The sequence below is a fragment of the Crocodylus porosus genome, unplaced genomic scaffold (assembly GCF_001723895.1).
Source record: "Crocodylus porosus isolate Cpor-Errol unplaced genomic scaffold, CroPor_comp1, whole genome shotgun sequence".
Taxonomy (NCBI): Eukaryota; Metazoa; Chordata; order Crocodylia; family Crocodylidae; genus Crocodylus; species Crocodylus porosus.
In genome coordinates this window covers 43,106,595-43,126,253 of record NW_017728931.1, presented here as the reverse complement: position 1 = coordinate 43,126,253, position 19,659 = coordinate 43,106,595, and the positions used below count along the sequence as shown (strand labels likewise).

General features: G+C 44.4%; 1 protein-coding gene across 3 annotated transcripts in view; it reads left to right on the top strand.

Moving 5' to 3' along the window:
• The window catches only part of HIPK2 (homeodomain interacting protein kinase 2), a 138,976-nt gene that overhangs the window by 102,173 nt on the left and 17,144 nt on the right, over positions 1–19,659 (top strand). For all 3 annotated transcript variants that reach the window (XM_019544723.1, XM_019544722.1, XM_019544724.1), the window contains exons 9-11: positions 7,827–7,969; positions 10,612–10,791; positions 14,527–14,808. In XM_019544723.1, coding sequence (XP_019400268.1) covers positions 7,827–7,969; positions 10,612–10,791; positions 14,527–14,808 — 605 coding nt within the window. The remainder of the gene's footprint in view (positions 1–7,826; positions 7,970–10,611; positions 10,792–14,526; positions 14,809–19,659) is intronic.

The following is a 19,659-nucleotide window of genomic DNA, read 5'->3' as shown; positions in this document are numbered from 1 at the left end:
TGCCTTTCTGGTGTTGACATGCTCTGTGCTCTGAGCCTGTTACAATCTTTAGTGTGGGCCATACATCTTTTTCAGTAGAAAAGGGCATTTTTACATGTGCAAGCACTGCAGCACTGGGCGCTTTTTAAAGCACCCAGTGCTACAACGTTTGCAGTTGTATAAGTGGTAAAATGCACATCAGCTCTGAGAAAATGACAGTGGCACACTTTTGAACTAAAACACCTTGGACCTGCATTAGTTCAAAAGTGCACTGCTAGCACTTTCTGTGTGCTGGCATGCATTTTGCTGCTTGTACAACTGCACGTGGCACAGTGCAGTGCACGTCAGCTCACATGCAGAGCAGATTCGATTAATTAAGTCTGCTCAGAAGCGGTGGATCTCCGGCACATCGCCGAATGAAAAAGTATGTGTAAAAATGCCTGAAGAGCCTAAGAAACAGTGCAATGGAAAGATAAAAGGACTGATTTTCAATACTCTGTACGTTTCATGCACCAAATATCAGTGTGAAGAAGGCTAACAGTGATTGATATTGATAGTGCAGTTGTGTATACGTACACATTAGGGCTGTATGAAATTTTGTCAGCGGTTTCATTTTGGAAGTGTTTTGGGCTGTTTCAGCACCCAAAACACCAAATTCAAATCGAAATGGAAGGCTCTGAAACATTTCAGAAATGTTTCTGAGAATTTCAGAGTTTCAGAGCTGGGCTTGCAGGGAAACAGAAATTAGGAAGAGGGAGGGGAAAGAGGGTGGGAAGGACTGCTCTAATATTGGCATCTAACCAGGAGTTAGCGCTTGCTATGTATTCTATATGAACTATGAATTCCTGAAGATGGGACCTGGAAAATATCTCCTGGCCCTGAAACCCATAGATGACCTCTGCCTTAAGGAAGGTAGTGTTGGAGGGGTCATGTTTTGTATATCATCTTTGTAGGCTGTTTATTGCAGAAACATGATATGAAAAGTTGGGCAAAATTAGCTGTCTGCAGTCTGTGAAGCAGGTGGTAAAAATAACTTTTAGCCAACCTCACCGGGTCTGTTTTCATGCTTATGAGCAAATGTGTCTATATACTATGCACTGAGACAGGTGGAAAGAAGCTCTGATTCTGGCCTTTGCTAAAAGCTCTGCAGCCACTCATCAAAAATGGGGCAGGGCTCCACATTTCTCAGGAGTCTTTCTCTGACACAACCCAGATCCCTTCTGTACTCTCCCCTCTTCCCTTTAGAGATTGTTCTGTGTTTCTCCACTTGTGTTCCTCCTCCATATTTCCTCTATTCATGGAGGCCTGTCACCAGCCTCTGGAGCTAGTGGTGAATATAGTCCCTCCATTTATGCTGTTTGCCTTATGCCACTGAATAGACTTGTCTCCCTTTGTACACCGAATGTCTTCTCAAAAGACTTAAATCTAAAGTGTAGTGTTGATTATACCCGTGAACCTCACATAGGGCTGAAAAAGTATAACTGAGGGCAGACTGTGGCTTCAGTAGTGGTTTTCCTATGTGAAAGCAGAGTGGACTGTTCTAGTGGATTAGTTCAGGCGAGCCTTTATCTGTAGATTAAGTCAGTCAGTGGACCTTACCTGATAGATAACAATTTTGGGCCTGGACCATGCACCATATCTATATTTACTTACTACAATGGGAGAACTGAATAAATCTAGACTTCTTTCCAAGGAAGGAAGTGGTTTTCGTCAGTGAGTAAACTTATGTAGCCCTCTGCAAGTTGGAGTAATGGGAGTTGCAGTCAACTTTTTTAAGCACGAGCTATCAAAACCTGCCCTACCTTGCATCCACCAGCTTGGCCAACATTAGTTCTTGATTGTAGCACAGTGATGTGAACAGCTGTCTTGTTCCCTGTGACTGACTGTTCTTTTCAGCCTGGCTTCTGTAGATGTCGCTGACACATGGAGAGGCCCCACCATACCCGCCCTTTCATCCAAGTCAGCAATGCGGAAAATTCCAAGACAATCAAAAACTGGAGCTGAGCTGAGAAGAGGTTTTAAAGGGTGGGGGTAGTGGGAGAGGAAGGGAGGCCAGAAGGACTATGGACTGCTGTGGGGAGGTGGGTGTGAGGGGGAGTTTCGGAATTTCTCATCAGAAATAAGGAGTTCTCCAAGCCTGATCTCTGAATCTGGTTCATGAAGGAACAGAGTGAAATACTTCCATGGTGATATTCTCAACATTTCCAGCTTTGCCCTTTAGTACTGTGGAGTCACACAGTGTAGCCCCACACATTGGTGCTTACAGCCTCAGGGAGGGATATATTCAACACCCCTGTGTTTCATGGCCCAAGCTATGAATGTACTTGCTTTTTATGCCAGCACTGAAACTGCCTTACTATCACATTGAAGGAATCTGTGACCAAGCTGCAAAAGATTTATATGACTCCTAAATTAAGTCATCAGAACAAGATGACACTGGGATACAGTCCATGACAGTGTGGATGGAATGATACTTACATGACAATAGGAAGGCTGAGAGTTAAACCCCAGAGGCTCAGTGGCACCAGCTAGAAAGTGCCAGGGACGGAAACGAGGAGACAAACGTGATTTTTAGGCTTGTTTAGTAGACTGCAGTACTCCAGTTTGCTTAAGAAAGCAATGGAGTCAGAGGCTGTGAAGCACATCAGCCCTTTAGGTAAGCACATGAGTGGCTAGACCTGATTTTGTCACTGGCCATAGGAATGAAGCTCCTCATTGACCTCTGTTGGGATTACACATGGGGGTTTAAGGCAGAATCCAGAATCTACTTTAAGAACTTAGTTCATATGCAAGTTCAGATGGTAAAGTTGGATTTTTTCAAAGGAGCCTAAGGGAGAATTAGGACCATTTGATAGAAAAACAGGGGGTAGAACTCAATGGGATTTGGGCATCCGGCTCCCCCAAGGCACCTTCAGAAATTCCAGTACAAGCCCTGTCTTAGTAAGTAGATAGGGGCTGGGGTTAGGGCTGGTCTCAGAAAATGGCAGCGGTCTGTTAACTTTCATTTCAGCACTCAGGAGACATGGGTGGAAGAACCCCAATTGATAGTCTCTTCTAATCACTGTACATAGGAAACATTTTATCTGCCATTGCTTTGAATTCAACCCAGGTCTGTCATCTCTGAAAGTGTCATAGAACCCAAGAGAAGCAGGGCTGGAAGGGACTTCTAGAGGTCATCTAGCCCACCCTCCTGCCTGAGGCAGGAGCATTCCTTTGGGGTCAACCTAGCCTGTTCTCCCACTCCAGTTCCCCTTCTTGGGCCTCCTCCTCTCTTGCCGGCTGTACTTTGATGTCAAAAGGTTAATAAATGTCAGCAGGTGCCTTCTGATGCCTGGAGTTCGGCTTTTCGTGCCCCATACTGCTGATCACTAGGCTGCCAGTCAATTCATCCCTAGCTGTAGCAGGGCTCTCTCTCTCTCTTGTCTAGGCTCCTCTGGCCCAGCCTCTCTTTCCTTATCTGGACCCTCCAGGCCTTTCTCTTGGCTTTAGCTGTAGCTGCCCCCTGGTCCCTGACCCTGGCAGGGCTCTGGACTCCAGACTCAGGCTTATATGGCCCTTGATTCTCCCTACCCTTCTGGTCACTTGTCCTGGTTTGTTGTTAATCAGACCCAGGTGCTCCTCATCCCCTATTCAGCAGTCAAGCGTTCTGGTCCCTGAAATCTGAAGGCTGAGCTCTGCAGACCACTTGGCAGCAGATGCAGGTAGCACAGCTCCTTCTTTGCAAGCTTCATTTGCTCCAAGTAACAGGGGGAAGGGGTTCCCCTGTTACACCATCCTACATAAATCCATAGCCCAACCTCTTAGTAAGACTACACAGGTAACTCAGACGCAAGGTAAAAATTGCTGCAGAGGCTGTTAAAATACACTTGAGAGATCCCAGGAAGAGGGCCTGCTGTTAATAGCTAATTTATTAATAAGAGGACATTCTCAGTTTAATTCCCAGCAGTCAGTAGCTACCATCACATTTGACATCTGTTGACATTGCAATTTCAGTCTAGAAACCAAGCAATGAATGGATGTGATGATATTCCTAGGAGTTGTTCTTCCAAGTTAGGGTAGAGCCACATTGGAGAGTGGCAGAAGCTTGAAGCACTGGTGTTCAGGCTCTACAACACTACTTTCATCCCCTAGGATGTCTAGCCAGACCTTTAATTGGTTTGTAAAGGTTATTCAGATCAGGACGAAATTACTTGGGTTACCCGTAAACCCTTGGCTATAGAGCCTCATCTCCCCATTTTTCTTACTTGATGCCCACTAGAAAATACAGCATTCTTTTCACCAGGCAGGTTTATCAAGACCAGATGCCCCAGCCAAGTAGTGGGAGGTGGTTCAAGATTAGATTCCAAGACTGGCATCATGTGCCCCATTCTGTAAGGTTGCTTTTGTTATGAGCAGGTTGTCTTACGTATGCAACGTAAGGAAGGAAGGAAGGGTGAACACTGAAGGAAGCATAATCAGAAAGTGCTAGATTTTAAAATTTTAACTAAGAAATTATATTTTTCTTATGCATTATATACACATTTTTGTACCTTGATGATTAGTATTATGGATTAATGACAAGTTTTCTCTGCTTACGGAAAACACCCCTTCATGAATACCAAACACAAAAGTATTGCTTTTCCATGGTGGCTACTTTTCTTACAACTATAGGAGTTAAATAATTATAAGCAAATGTTGAAATTAGAAATGCATTTGCAGTAGGGGGCAACTGCACAAGAAATGCATCTTGTATAAGGTCCTGAGGATCTTAAGCTCCATCTGCCTTGAAATCTTGCAGGGATTTTTTTGGGTACAGTATCCTCCTTCACTTCCTGTCTACAATTGTTGGGAAGTGTTACAAGGAACTGTTAAATTATTGATGTATGTCATTCCACTAGTGGATTAGCTAATGCTTGTTTATCATTTGAAAGTTGTTATATAACAGTAGGCTGCTGTCACCAACACAATCTCTTCCTGTTTTCCTTGTCCATAGATTAATCAAAAGCTGACATGAAATGGTCTCTTGCCAAAGGTCCTCTCAACTCCAGGGCTTTGCAGTGTTTGAAGCCATTTTCAAACAAAGTTTAAGCTGTAATCCAGTTCACATTTTTAATTTACCCCATTTTAACAGCATGTTCCACAGTGGTTAAAGAAGGTTTGCTGGTATAGTGGCTAGCTCTTTTTTTGGATAAGGCATTTCCTGTCAGTCTGAGTGAAAAATGAAAGTTGCTAGGATCATGCTTCAAAACAATTTTTAAATAAAGTTCTGATTTCTGTGCATATGTTGTAATATAGATGGGCCCTAGCATTGTTCTCATTTTCAAAGACCTCAACACATCTTCACGCTTTGAAGGTGTTGGTGAAAATGGAGCTTGGCTCCTTAAATCTGTTTGTTTCAAAATCAATTTGCCAACATGAGCATTACATCTTTTGGGCCTTAGAACTTGTTACTGGGTTCCCTTGTATTTGTGAAAAGTAACCAGCTGCTTTCCCTTATGCGACTTGTGTGTATTAAGGCTGACCTGACTGAAGTGAATTCAAGGACAGATTCTGATACTGAAAAGCACATCACTGCAAAAAAGTCCCAGGATGTCAGCAAGGCAACCAGTGGAATAAAGTGTAACATACTGAAGTAAAGTTGTGGCCTCAGTCTCACATGTGTGTTAGGATTAGAGAGCTGATTCCCTCTGGTAGCATCTAAATCAATTTAGTTTGTACATCTCATAGATTTATCCAGTGCTTCGGAGATGACCCAATTGGAATTAGTGACCGGTTATATATATTTGGTACAGAGAAGCCTGTCTAAATGTCCTGTTCCACATCACAGCTTTCTCTTTCCTGACTCCTAACCTGACTAGACCCTTCCTTCCTTCCTGTTGCCCTGGCCGTGGCCAGTGAGCTGGCACCCTGCTGACACTTCCCCTGCTTCCCGACAGTGACACGAGTTGTCCCTTTGCTTCTCTGCCATGTAGAAGCCTGTATGCCTGGGTGGTTCACGTCTGCCATGCCCAGGTGCTGGCGGGCCACCCTGATACACTGTGGCGATGGTGCCTGGGGCCTCCAGATTCCCCACCGGCTCACCTGGCTCGGCACTCATTGTATAAGCCACCAACCACCAAGAAGTCTGGCAACCTCCTAGCCACTGGCACGTTTGCTTCCCAGTTTGACTCAGCTGCCTCGATGGCCTGCCCCTTCTGCCCCAGAGGCATTGAGAAGAACCTCTTTCACGCCTTCCTCAACTGTCCCCACCTGAGGCTGCTCTTCATCACCCTTGAGCTGCCACTGCTGGTGCTGCGCAGGAGCCTCTGGGTGACCACCTACGTGTGCTCCTACCTGTACCAGGCGGCCGAGTGGGGCGCTGTCTGCCTGGCCAACTTTCTGCTGGGTCAGGCCAAGATGGCTGTCCTCAAAAGCCACCACAGCCAGCTTGCCAGGACCGGCTCAGATGATGCCCTGTGGCTTTTCAGTCTCCTTCTGCGGGCATGCCTCTCACTGGAGTTTGAGCATGCTGTGCTCTGGCAGGCAGTGTCCACCTTTGAGGCAACCTGGGCCCTCAAGGGAGCGCTGTGCCACGTGGAGGATGGCCATCTTCAGTACGTGCTCTGGTGCCATGCCCGGTCAGGGCAACCAGGCAGGCTCAGTATCAGACTGCGACTCCCAGCTCATGCTGTGCTCCAGGCCTTCACCAGGCTGCTTTTTTCTGTGTGGGAAGTTGAAGGTGTTGTCACATGTATGATTGGATAGAGCAGGGTAAGAATCGTTTGTTCATAGAGGGCTTTGGTCTATATGACCATGTGGCTGGTGTCCTGACTGCATAACGGCATGTTAGGCATGATGTGATACTGCAAAGGTGTCTGTCACGGTGTGGTGTTATGAATGTAATGACATGATGCTCTTGTTTTGATGGTAATTTGTTTGTCTTTGCTTTGTATATTGGACCTGGACTCCGGAGGGGCCAACTTTTTCTACCCCAAACCCCTGAATAAAGTAGTTAAAAAATCAAAGTCCTTCTTTCCTTCCTTCCTTCTGCCCTCTGAGCCCATTTTTCCATGTCATCTCCCTCCCACCCTCCCTCTGAGCTCATCTTTCCATTCCCCTGTCATCTCCCACCCTCCTGCTGCCTCTTCTCTTTCTCTCACCTCCTCCTTTTCAAGATTCCTAATCTTTTTTTTAACCTTAAACCTTTCTTCCTTCCCTTATTAGGATTCACAACCCACCTATTCCCTTGCCTGACTTCCAAGAGCTCCTATGTTCTAATAACATTCTGCTGGTGTAGCAAAGAAGGAAATATTTCTGAGTTGGCAGTCTCTCTGCTGGCCTTTGGACAGTAGTTTTGTTCCAATCCTTGCAGTCTTTGGGCTTTCCCAGCTCAGAGGTTTCTTGGGTATGTTTGACTGCACCTTTAGGAGGCCTTGAAATGAATGAAATGTAAGGACACCCTCCACTTGTAATATAAGCCACAACTGCTGAGGGACCAAGATACAACTCTTCTGCCTTTTCAGAAATGCAAGTGGTAGGGGAAAGCATGGTGAGACTGCTGAACCCACCTGGCATATAAGGACTAAAATAAAAAGATCCAGTTCCATTTGATATTTGGGTTGAAGGTCAGGCCAGCTCTCATTTTATTTTTTCCTGAGCCTAACTGTGCTATGGCTGCATCCCTTTGAATGCATTATCAGGAATTTTTCTTCTGCTTCTCTCTTCATCTATCTTGATCATTATTTTGCTATAGTTTCCAAAGGCATTTGCGAACTTCGAATGAAAAGTATTATGCAAGAGCCAGGTATTCCTATTTAAAGTCTGCCTTAATGTGGACCAGCATTGTATGGTGATTCATGTTAAGAACAAATTTCTCCTCTGTTCAACAGCAGGCCTGGCCTAGTGGTACTCAGCAGATCCTGCTCCCTCCAGCCTGGCAGCAACTGACGGGAGTAGCTACCCACACTTCAGTCCAACATGCAACCGTCATCCCAGAATCCATGGCAGGAACCCAGCCACTGGCAGACTGGAGGTAAACAGGAAACCTCTGAAGGATTTGTTTGAATATATGTGAGAAGGTTTGAATATATGTCTGAAGGTTTGCTGATATCTCAGATTGTGTATATGTGTGAATATTGAATGCGAAATGTCTGTGGCCTTTGTGTGGACAGTCACAGTCAGAGCATTTTCAGGCACATTGAAACTGTGTGCTTTTGGTCATCCTTGATGAAACTTAATCATTGTCACTTTCCCCATGTTGATTTTTAAAAGAAAGCCAAAAGCAACAATGTTGTGGCTTGTGCCAGAAAATAAGACATCAATATTGGGTCAGAACATCATTTTTTTCCCCCAAGATGGTTTCTCAGCTGAACAATTTGTGGGCAAATGATGTTGCATCATCAGGCTGTCTCCTGTCTTCTCTGGAGACTGTAGAAATCATCTCTGTACTGAACTTTAGCTGGAAGAGTGGTCTGGTGGTCTGGGCCATAACCAGGTGATCCACGGGGCATTGCTTGTCCCCTGTGGGTTAGTATCTTAGCACAGCATTTCCCAACTTTTTTCACCCCACGGCACACTTACCTAAATAAAAAAACACTGTGGCACACCGGACATGGAGTGGAAGGGGAGGGAGGGAATTGGTGTGCAGCCGTTCAGGGAGTGTGGACAGTGGTAGCGCATGGCCAGCTGGATGCCGACATGGAGGGCTGGAGCCACACTCCCTGTCTGTCTTTGTTCGCAGCAGCAGGAGCAGGTGTGGGGGTGTGGCTTCAGCCCAAAATGCTGTAGTACACTGGTTGGGAAATGCTGTTTTAGCATAAAGCATGGTGACCTGTGTTATACTTTGATCTTAACAATCGTCACTATTGCTTGGGACTTGAAGTCTTCAGTACAGGCTCGGAGTTCCCCAAGTTTGTGTTTGTAAGGCCTCTGGCAGAGGTTAACACAATGGCACAATTGGGGTTGGAGAAATGTTATGGCCCATCCCAAACAACGTGCCATCTGCCTTGCTAGATGTGCATGAGGCATAATATTTCTCCAGTCCCAAGTGTGCCACTGCTGAGCTGCCTCCAGTCTAGTCCTGCAGATCAGACAGAGTGGTTTTATCCCAGATCCAGGGCTGTCCCCACCCCCAGCAAGTTCCACCCTAGAGCTGTGTGGGCCAGCTCCAATAATCAGCTTATTATAAGATCCAGCCACAACAGTCCTGACTCTGGTTTGAGACCTGGGGCTGTCCATAGCAGGTCCAACAATCTGCTGACTGCTGGCCCAGCTCTAAGCCCCAAAAGTCCCATCTCCAGTTTGACACCCTGAGCTGTTGGGACCAGGTCGGACAATCTGCTGATTGTCAGGCCTGGTCCCAGGACACCCCAACTGCATGCATGGCTTTGAGAAGTCGTGGACACCGGAAACCCATGAGTGGGGAGCCTTTCCCCCATCCAGGGTCCCTGTGTTCCAAGACACCTAAAAACCATGTGTTCAGCTCATCTATCCACAAACCAGCATTTTAAAATGCTTTGCCCTGTAACCCCCACAGGGGCATGAGGGTTGCCAGGTTCCTGCTGGCTAGAGCCTTGGCTCCCCCTCTCTTCGCCTCACCATCAGGGAACCCTGCAACCTGCTTTTCCAGCAGCTGATATTTGGCATCTGGACTAGGGCTCTCCCAGTTCCTATGCTGACCCCCATGTCCATGCTGATGCTGGATATTTTATGGAATATCTTTGTGGCTGGTTTGCCACTTATGGTGCCATAAATTGGCTGGTCATATAGCACTGTTACTATTTGTGGTACAATTAATACATGAATTGCTCCATAATTGTCATGTGCACCAGGGGTATTTAGTCACATCAGAAAAAGGCATGAAAGTCTTCCCAAAGAAGAGATGGTTATCAGGTTGTGTAGGGTAGATACTTAGGTACCAAACAGCTATCAAAAAAGAAAACACTGTCAAAGTGGTCAAAGAACAATGAGTGTGTGTGCGTATCTGTCTGCCTGTGTCTGTTTCGAGGTACAGATGACGGTGGCTTATGCTGACGGCACATCTACACACACGTCCACCTGCACAGTTGTTACTACTCAGTCATTTAGTAGTTGCTTTAGTAATAAAGTGCTAAAGTACTAAATGACTTAGTACTAGATGACTGTGCAGTAACTGCCGGTACTGCAGAGTCCTGGTGCTGCATGGTTTGTTTCCAACCCTACTGTGCAGTAGCGTGTTACTACTGCGCAGTAGAGATGGTATCACAGTTTGTGCCCATTGATGCTATGTTGCTGGTCCCAAGCTCAGTCCCTTGTTCTCCAGGCAGGGAGAGAGTATGAGAATTATTGAATCAGTGTTTAGATCTAGGGAGGAGAAGAGACCTATATCACTCTTGAGTGCTCCCTTCAGGCGATGAATTCAATTGAACTGAGTGGCTCAAGCAGGACATGGGTTCAAAATATGTATGGTACATCCATCTTCCTCAACCTTTCCCCACTTCTTCCTATCCAGAAAAGAAAATAAAGCAAAGGAAACGGCCTTCACAAGGTAAAAAAACAAACAGCTAAAATATGATGCCAGGGCTGGAAATGCCTGAAATCTCCTTTAACTGGGTACATCTGAGAATGGTGGCAGCCAGTGGATACACAAACATTTTAAAGGCAGCTCTCTCCTCCCTCTTTTCCTCCCTCTTGCAGAAACACACATGCTCATGGTAGCCATTATAATCCCATCATGCAACAGCCTGCGCTTTTAGCTAGTCATGTGACCCTTCCAGCAGCTCAGCCGTTGAATGTGGGTGTGGCTCACGTCATGAGGCAACAGCCAACCAGCACCACTTCCTCCCGGAAGAATAAACAGCACCAGTCATCTACAAGGTAAGTGGGGAAGAACCTAGTGGAAACCTAAAGACCCCCCACCCCAGTTCAAATTCAGTGCTGTCAAATGGTTGTGCGTATATGTATGGCAATGGCAAAAATGCTAGGAGGTGAATCAGGACTGGGAACGAGGTACTTTTTCCAGTTAGAGGGCTTAAAACCATATCTACACAGCCAACTTTATCGTGCCTGGTAGTGAAGGTCACAAGCAGGCCATGCTGGAGTAGCATCCAGGTGGGCTAATTAGTGCTGCAGAGTGACAGTGCCAATTAGCCCACCTCCCATGCTAATCAGCTTCTGGTGCTGCATGGTTGTTTCCAGTCTGCATGAAGCAGCACAGCATAGTCAAGGGTACCATTGGCAGGCACTGGAAGTTTACCATGTAGAGCTGGCCTGATTCTTCTCCCTTGTTCACTTGTGTAAATCAGAAGTAGGTGGAGCTGAACCTATGTCAGAGGGAGGAAAATCAGGACCATCATGCTGTGAATCTTTCTCTCTCCGCTCTGTAATAGGGTACCACTCTGCTTCCCCCGAGAAAGGCAAAGTCACTCGAACAGAAGTCTGTGAAACTGTGCCTGTTTAAATCTAGTAAAGTGATGTCTTGGCAGAATTAGTGGATATTGAACCACTTAAAAGCCCTACTGCTTCCACTTCAGTGAATATATATAGAATAGAATAGGTATAAATATAACTGTATGATGGCATTGGGTGGCATAAAATTTTAATGCCATGCATTTGGGATGACCATATCACTTGTGAGTGATAGAGCCACAAATGACTTACATGAGTCTCCACAAATTACTGCCAATCAAAAATCTTGTTACCTGTCCCCTGCTCCCAGCTCACGCATGCTCCTTGTTGTCTGTTTATACATTTTTTTCTGGTGTTTTTTGTTGTTGTTGCTGGATTTGTGGGGACTGTGGGGGCAGCACTGAAATGCAAACACGGCTGGTATATGGATAGAAGAGTTGCTTATTGACATTCCCAGGTGCAGACTAGTTTATTCCATGGCCTGTGAAATTCTAGATTGTCATCTTGGTGCCTGGGGTTATTTTTTTATAATATATTGGTATTGTGGACCTGGTTCTCTGCTATCATGTGCTTGTGCACTTATTTACACCACTGCAAAAGGAGCATACAATTATGGTTTTCTGTGTTTTATGCACAATTTGCACTCAGTGTGCACAGGTGGAAATGACTGGGCAAGGTTAAAGAGAGTGGTGACAGACCCTGTGAGTTTAATACATTACATCTAATATATATTATGTAACAGTGCGGTGTTTAGCATAACTAAAAAAGAAACTGCATTCTATTCTAACATACTGCACCAGTACCTTCCAGTCTCAAAATTTCTGCAAAGAAATGGCCTGACTTCTTCCTCCCATCTGGTTGCAAAGACATTCCATCGAATGGTCACTTTTCCTCACCATTGTCATTGGCTCAAGGGGCAGATTCTCAGCAATACACACCTCAGATATGCACCTAGAATGTGTCTGTGCAAAAGCAACCAGGTGACTGCATGCACATAGAGTCTGTGGTCCAGGAATAACACTCACTGCAGTACAGGGAGCAACTGTAACTTTTATACCACCTTTCTGTCCTCCCCATTCTAGAAATAGCCCAGTCTCTGGCATAATTAGAGTGGTCACCTTGTTTGTACACCCAGCTTATGCTAGCTATGCATGTCCCAAGGGACCATTCTGACAGCTGGGAATCGTGGAGGCATAAGAATACCACCTGCATCAGGATCTGAAGTGGGAGGTGGCGTAGGAGTCATTATAGAAAGTCTGTGTTACCCAAAGATTCTTGTATATGAGAAAGTTCCTAAATGGTTGAATCCATCAGCTTTATGGCCATTTTGCTTTGCAGTAGCAGGCGGGTTCAGTTTTAGCCCATAATATATAGTTACATGACCAAAATGCAGGATGTGGTCACCCCCTTACTCATCTCTGCAGGGAAAGGGGAAGGCATGCTGATGAGTGGGGGTGTTTGCGACAAATGTGCATGGCTGCTGCTTGTGCTTACCTTGTCAAGGTGCAGAGCCCTGAGGTCTTCAGGGTAGCACCTTCAGTTTCAGAGTTTGGGGAGGAAAAGGGGACCTAAAATGGGGTGGATGTATGGAAGGGGAAAGAATAGAAGGGCTTCCTGTTTCCCTGGGTGACCTGATTGGGGCCAAGGGAGCTGCGCTGAATTCACAATCAGTACAACTCTGGTTAAGATGCCACTTGCTTAAAATCCTTCCTATTTATCTGCTTTCTTATGTCTAATGTTTCATTTACTTTGGGCTGGTTCCAGCTTCCTTGGCCGATTCATAATGCAGAACAGAGGCAGTTACAACCCAGCAAGCCAGTAAAATAGGGAACATATCACAGTGCATTTGGACATGCAGAGTCTCTCTGCCTTCCCTTCCTAGCCCACCCTGCATGCAGGGTGTCTGCGACAGAAAAGGAATTGGCCGCTTTCAGAGCGGCTGCTTTCCATGGTCCTACATTTTTCCATTATTTGCGATGCTTTTGTATCCAAATGAGGAACGTGCTCCTTTTGAGAGAAGGGTACTCCGTGTTTCTCATTGGTATTCAAAAAGCACTGCAAATGCTACGGTGCAGTCATTTGTTATGCAAAAGACCCTGTGTAAGTCAGTGTGCTGTGATATGTCCATAATTCCTGCCTTTGAATACGTTACCTATTCCTTTTGCTAGCTTTTAGGCCAAACCAAAAATGCAAACAAAACTTGCCTGCAAAACAGAACTAGAACCTTTGCTTTTTTTTTATTTTTAATCTGAAAATGTTCTGTTCTGAGCAAATTTAAATAAAAATGAAAAGGCTTTAGAAAATAATGATATGGGTACTAGTGAATGTGCACTCCTTTTTCATTCAAGTGCTCTCTGTTGCATTCACCCTTTGATGGGTAGGTGCCATGTTTAGGCAACTGATCCAAATCAATCCCCATTCTACTGTCTGTGAAGAGGACTGAAGCAGGAAGGCAGAAAAAGAAGGACTTGAGGATGTTTTTCTCCTCTGCTGATGGCAGCTGTTCCCATTTACTTCCCCTTTCACACAGACACCCCCCCAGCTTTGCTGCTCACATCAGAACCAAAAGGAACTCAGTGGGTTTCCATCTGGAACACCTCTGTTTTGCTCCATTGTGTTGAAAAAAAAAATCAGTTCTTTCTTAATATTTCATTTCCAACTAAACAACATAACGAAAGATGTCTGCTCTCAGTACTACCTTTTGATTCTTTGTGAAGAGTCAAAATATTTTGGCTGAGAACCTGGCCCCAGTGTAGCCTGTGAAGTGTAGTTTAACCAGCGAGCTCAGCATGTAGAAGAGAATGTGGAGCATGAGGCACTCAGGCTGGAACTCCCATTCTTCTATGTATGCTGGCCTCTCTGGCTGGCCTGCATCTCCCAGGATACTGCAGGGTGAGGGATACCCATGAGATACCGTAGCAGTTTTCCAAATGGCAGTAGTGCAGTTTGGGGCAGAATTTATTTGTTTGCTGTTGAGTTTCTGCCCATTTAATCAACATTCTCCCCCAGATGCGGGTGGGAGAGAAATAGTTTTCAGCCAGCTGTAATGATGAATGATATGAGATACTCCCCTCTTCAGAGAAGTGCAGTTATCTGAGCCCCACAAGCCTCAGAGCAAGAGAGACTGAACGATCCAAAGTCAGTGACATTGTGGCAGTGGGGTGATCCGAGGTTTCACCAGCTGGTTGTCTTTTTTGCTTTCAGAAATGCATCCACCTATGAGGTGTCATCGTCCCAGTCCATTAGCTCTCCTCAGCGATCGAAACGAGTGAAGGAGAACACCCCCCCTCGCTGTGCCATGGTGCACAACAGCCCTGCCTGCAGCACTTCTGTCACGTGTGGGTGGGGTGATGTGGCTTCCAGCACCACCCGGGAGCGGCAGCGGCAGACAATAATCATCCCAGACACACCCAGCCCTGCAGTCAGTGTCATCACCATCAGCAGTGACACTGATGAAGAGGAGGAGCAGAAGCATGCACCCACCAGGTGAGCAGTGTCTTTGCACCTCAGTGCGGGTTGAGGGTGAGGAGCAGCATGGACTCTTACATTTGAATGAAGTTGCAACTCATAAACCAGTGGTACGCAGACAACCTGTCAGTGGGACGCATTAACAGATGTATTATAATTACTTTGTTTGAGAAAAATTTGCTGGTAGTACTTAAGGTTGTATCCATTTAAATTGGTGGTGCACAGTCTGTCAGAGTTTGGGAACTGCTGATTTAGACCATACGGTTCAGTAGTAGTAGGCTGACCGTATGTTCCGGATTGGCCGGGACAGTCCCAGATTTTGGAGGCTGGTCCCAGCTGGCTGGTGGAAATGAAAACAAGCACCCTGGGCCTGGAGGCACAGTGGAGCAAAGAGGCAGAGCAGAAGGAACTGTGAAGTAGGACACCCTATTAACACTAATTGTTACTTCATAGGTGATTGTTAACACCTGTGAAGTAAAGACTTAAATGAGCTATTGACTCCCTGCAGCGGAGGGGGTAGGGAGGGGTAGGCAGGCAGCATCCCAGATTTCACATTGTCCCATATAGTCACCCTGAGTAGTAGGCTCTCTGTAGTCTGAACCAACAGTGGTGTACTCTCCCTGAAAGTCTGTCCAAAAAACACTTGGATAGGAAGGATGATCTAATCGTCAGTGCATCAGCTTGGAACTGTACACCCCTGGATTCAATTCTTTGCTGTGCCACAGATTCCCTGTGTGGCTTTGCAAGACACTCATCCTCTCTGGATCTTAACTCCCCATCTGTAAAAGGAAGATAATCGTCCATCTTTACTTTCTTGGAATGTTGCCAGGAACTATTGTAAAGATTGTCTGGGGCTTATGTGGAGCTCATATTCTACAGAAGCAGGAGCCATCTAAGTACCAAAAATAGTTGGATGGAGCAAAACTGGGGAACTAAGGATGTTTATACAGTGTTCCAGGAGGCAGTGGGAGGGGAGGTGCTTTAATTAGTGCAGCTTCAAGAGCAGCACTAATTAAAAGCACCTGAGTGTCACATGTATCATCATCCCCGTGCTAAAAAAATGGTGGCGGGGTGCTTTGAACTAAAGTTCATTGAACAACCTTTAATTTAAACCACCCGGCTGCCATTTTTCAGTGTGGCGATGCTGATATACGTGAAACTGCAGGCTGCTGGAGCGTATTAATTTCCACACCCCGACGCGTTGGAATTACAGCATGTTGGAGCAGGCTCCCTGCTTGTTTATAGGAACCCTAAGAGTTTTGGAGAGATATGTCAAGATCCATTTCTCTTTCCAAATCATGAAAAAAATACAAAGATGGAAGAACATCAAAATCTGTCCAGCCCTCACTATTAGTCAAGAACAACAATAGTATAGGCCAGATTATCTTCCACCTATTAGACAGCTGATGTGATCCTATTCCATGGTATTCCGTGATGTTTTCACTGGTAGTAATAAAAGCCGTCACCACATTTGGAACTACTTTGCAAATTTTAGGTGACCTCAGCTAAAAGACAAATGAGTGGACTATGAAGACTGAATTTCTCTTTCATAGAATTGATCCACCCAAACCAGAATGAACAGAGTGGTGTACAGAAGCTGCCACTGCTGTTCTTGTTCTGTAGCTAAAGAAAGGGTGTCATTCACCGACAGTGTCTTTTCAGCACCTATTGTCACATGCACAGACTCAAAGCCTGAGTACTCAAGATTCTCCACCTGATGCCAGTTACAAGATGTCATTCTGTTTTAGGAACTGTAGAGCAGAAGTAGGCTTGTAAATAGCTGAATAATTATAGCATCTTTATTATACTAATTCAGCTGGGAATTCTCTTAACTCCATCCCTTCAATAATGTCAAGATAAAGTTAAAGCTTTTCTATTTAGAACATACTTCATGGCAGATTTGTCTTTAATCCGTATCTATCTATATCTTTGAATCTTTGTGCTGTGGAGATTATTTGTGGGGTATAGAAAATATGTACAGAACAGATGAGATGGTTCTTGCCTCAAGGAACTTAAACCCTGCATAGAGGAACCAAACAATTTAGGTACATAGGGCTTTATCTAAAGACACACCAAATACTTGCAGATGACTGAAAGATCACAGAACTGTGCAGTATAGTTTCACTAAAATATATATGTATAACACACCTTTTTTTTGGGTTGGTTGGCTTCACAGAAGAAGCATATTTTGAGAGAGGATTTGAAAAAAGTCAGAGTGGAAACTAGTTGCTTTAGAAAAAGAACTGCCATTGTGGGTATTATGAACAACGATATAAAAACAGGAATGGATCATATTTTGTGGATAAAGAGAAGGGGAAGATGAAGATTCTGATTTTTTATGATATGGAGGACAGTGGGATTCTCAAGAGTGGCGAATAGCTACGGAGAAAAGGTGCACCAAATTGTCTTCTGGTTTGCATGACATGGGAGTATGGTGGTGATGTGTCAGGGAGGTAAAAGAGAGAGAAGATGGGGAAGAAGAGGTCAGAGAAGGTGAGGCAAAGGTTGAACACTCAATATAGAAGTGGTAGCCAAAGTCAGCGTGTATGAAGTTAAAATAGAAGTGAAAATAGGCAAAGTAACCTTGAGAGGCATTAGCAGAGCTGCTGGAGGTGGAGCTTCTGACAAGGAGAATGGAAAAGGGGGACATGGGCCAGCGTCACAGGAAAAAAGGAAGGAGCAAGTCTTGTATGAGGAAGTTCCCACCAGTGAATGCATTTGTGAGAAGAAAGTCAACTTACTTAGGGCCTTTTGGAATGGCCAGATCTAAGCCATATATTCAGCTGGTATAAAACAGTGTGTGTAGCCTTCCACATTGTCCAGTTTACCTGTAGCATGTTGTCTGAATTTTGCTAACAACTTTTCCCTTAGAAAGAGTAGACTGCAAGTTCAAGATACGCTTTAGCGGGGGACAGTGGCCAAATATACAGGACTGTGAATGAGTCTAAAATTAAATTGTATTAATTCAAAATTGGGCAGATCATTTATTTGCCTCATTTTTAAGTGTGCACATGTTAGCCTGGTGTGTGGTAAAGTGCACTGTTGGCGAGAAGATGACCAACGGATTAACCTGACAAATGTTATGGACAGTGTCATATTATATATTTTAGTCAAATGTTAGATATAATATGACCTGGCAATTCATTAGATGAGTAATAACTGAGGACCTTTAAAGTCAACAGGATCTTCTGGGATAAAACCTTAAATTGGATTCATGATTTTCCTTCATTCCACAGAAATAGAAAGTTTTGTCTGGTTTTCTTTTAAAGAGAAGTTGCAGTTGCCCATGGCTGTACAAAGAGATGAATCTTTAGGGGATGGAAATGTTATGTCCAAGTTTTGAAAGATTGGTAATATTGGCATGAGCAAAAGTTTTGCCTCTACATATTTTGGATTTAATTGTCATTTACACTAGTGACTAGTGTTGAGTGTTCTTGCAGAGTAAAGAAGCATTAACATGGCATCTTACTCCTACATAATACACTTTTACAGTGCCAGAGCATTACAAAGTGGCTTTCTAGTAAAGTAGAATCATGCCCTTTATTAGTAAATGAGAAAGCAGAAGCATGCTCTGTGGTATGGGAAGAATTTCTCTCTTATCTAATGGAAAACATGTATGTGAAAGGTTGATGAGATTGGCAGGCTGTGGCACTGACACCGCAGGACTTTGGTCTACAGTTGCTTGTGTGTATTTTTACATTGTTGCTGTGAGTAGCTTTGTAACCCTTCAGAAATGAACAGACCTTTAAAACTATTGTTAATCCTCACAGTCACATTCCCAGAAGCAGCAGGACTCTGCAAAGCTTCCATGCAAAGTCCTATGGCTCTTTGGAACTGTTTTGTTTTTTTTAAAAGAGAGCCACCTACTGGTGTTTGATGTTAACAGCCTTCCCAGAAATCCCCTGAGATAGCCCAAAGAGTAAGTACTGTACCATGCCATGACTTGTGAACTGGCCAGAACATTTCAGTGACATGTCTTTCCAGGTTATAACCAACACTTTTTGGTGGGAAATATTTGCTTTTGACTTAATTTCCCACTCTCTCTATATATATAATATATAAAGTTCAAAACTGGTTTACTTTGATATTTTTTACATAAACCCATCTCGTTTCCCTGTTTGCAGTGGCTTTTCATTTCAACATGTATTCTAATTATATGAAAATACATTTAAAGTTTATCAAAATATATTGATATTGTGATTAACTTCCACAATTTCCCCCCTCCCTTTTGGAGATTTTGATTTTGTCCCATACTGGGACAGGAACATTTTTTGAAATCTTCAGAAATGTTCATGGGAGGGAGATCTCTTTTCCAACTAGATCTGTTCACCGCCAAGAGATGTCTAAGAAGGCATTCCTTATCCTTACAAAAAAACCATCTTTGAGTTCAACTGCTTTAGGCCAGGAAGATGTCGTATGCTGCTGCTTCTGGAGAAAGGAAGTTTCTATTTTAAAATATTCCAGTACCATGACAGTTAGGGGTCAGACAGATGGACAGACTCAGAGGCAGGGAGCAAAATAGCCACCAGGTATATAACCCCTTTGCACCTTTTGACATTGTGCACTTTTCTATGTATAAATCCTCACTTGGTTACATATTTCTGAAGATTACGGGAGGGGAAAAAAAGAAACAACAACTTAAATATAGAACAGAGGCACAAATGCTTCTTGGGATGAATAAATTATGGATATACGCGAGTGAGAGAATGTGTGTGTTCATGAGTGAATGACACACAGGCCTGGGCCAGCAGTAATAGCAGCAGGAGGTATAATTTCACATGCTGCCAACTCTAGCGTAGCAGAGCATGGCAGGAAGAAGTGATTGAAAGGAGGGCAGGGAGGAGATGCCCTTTGTGACTTTATAGTTAA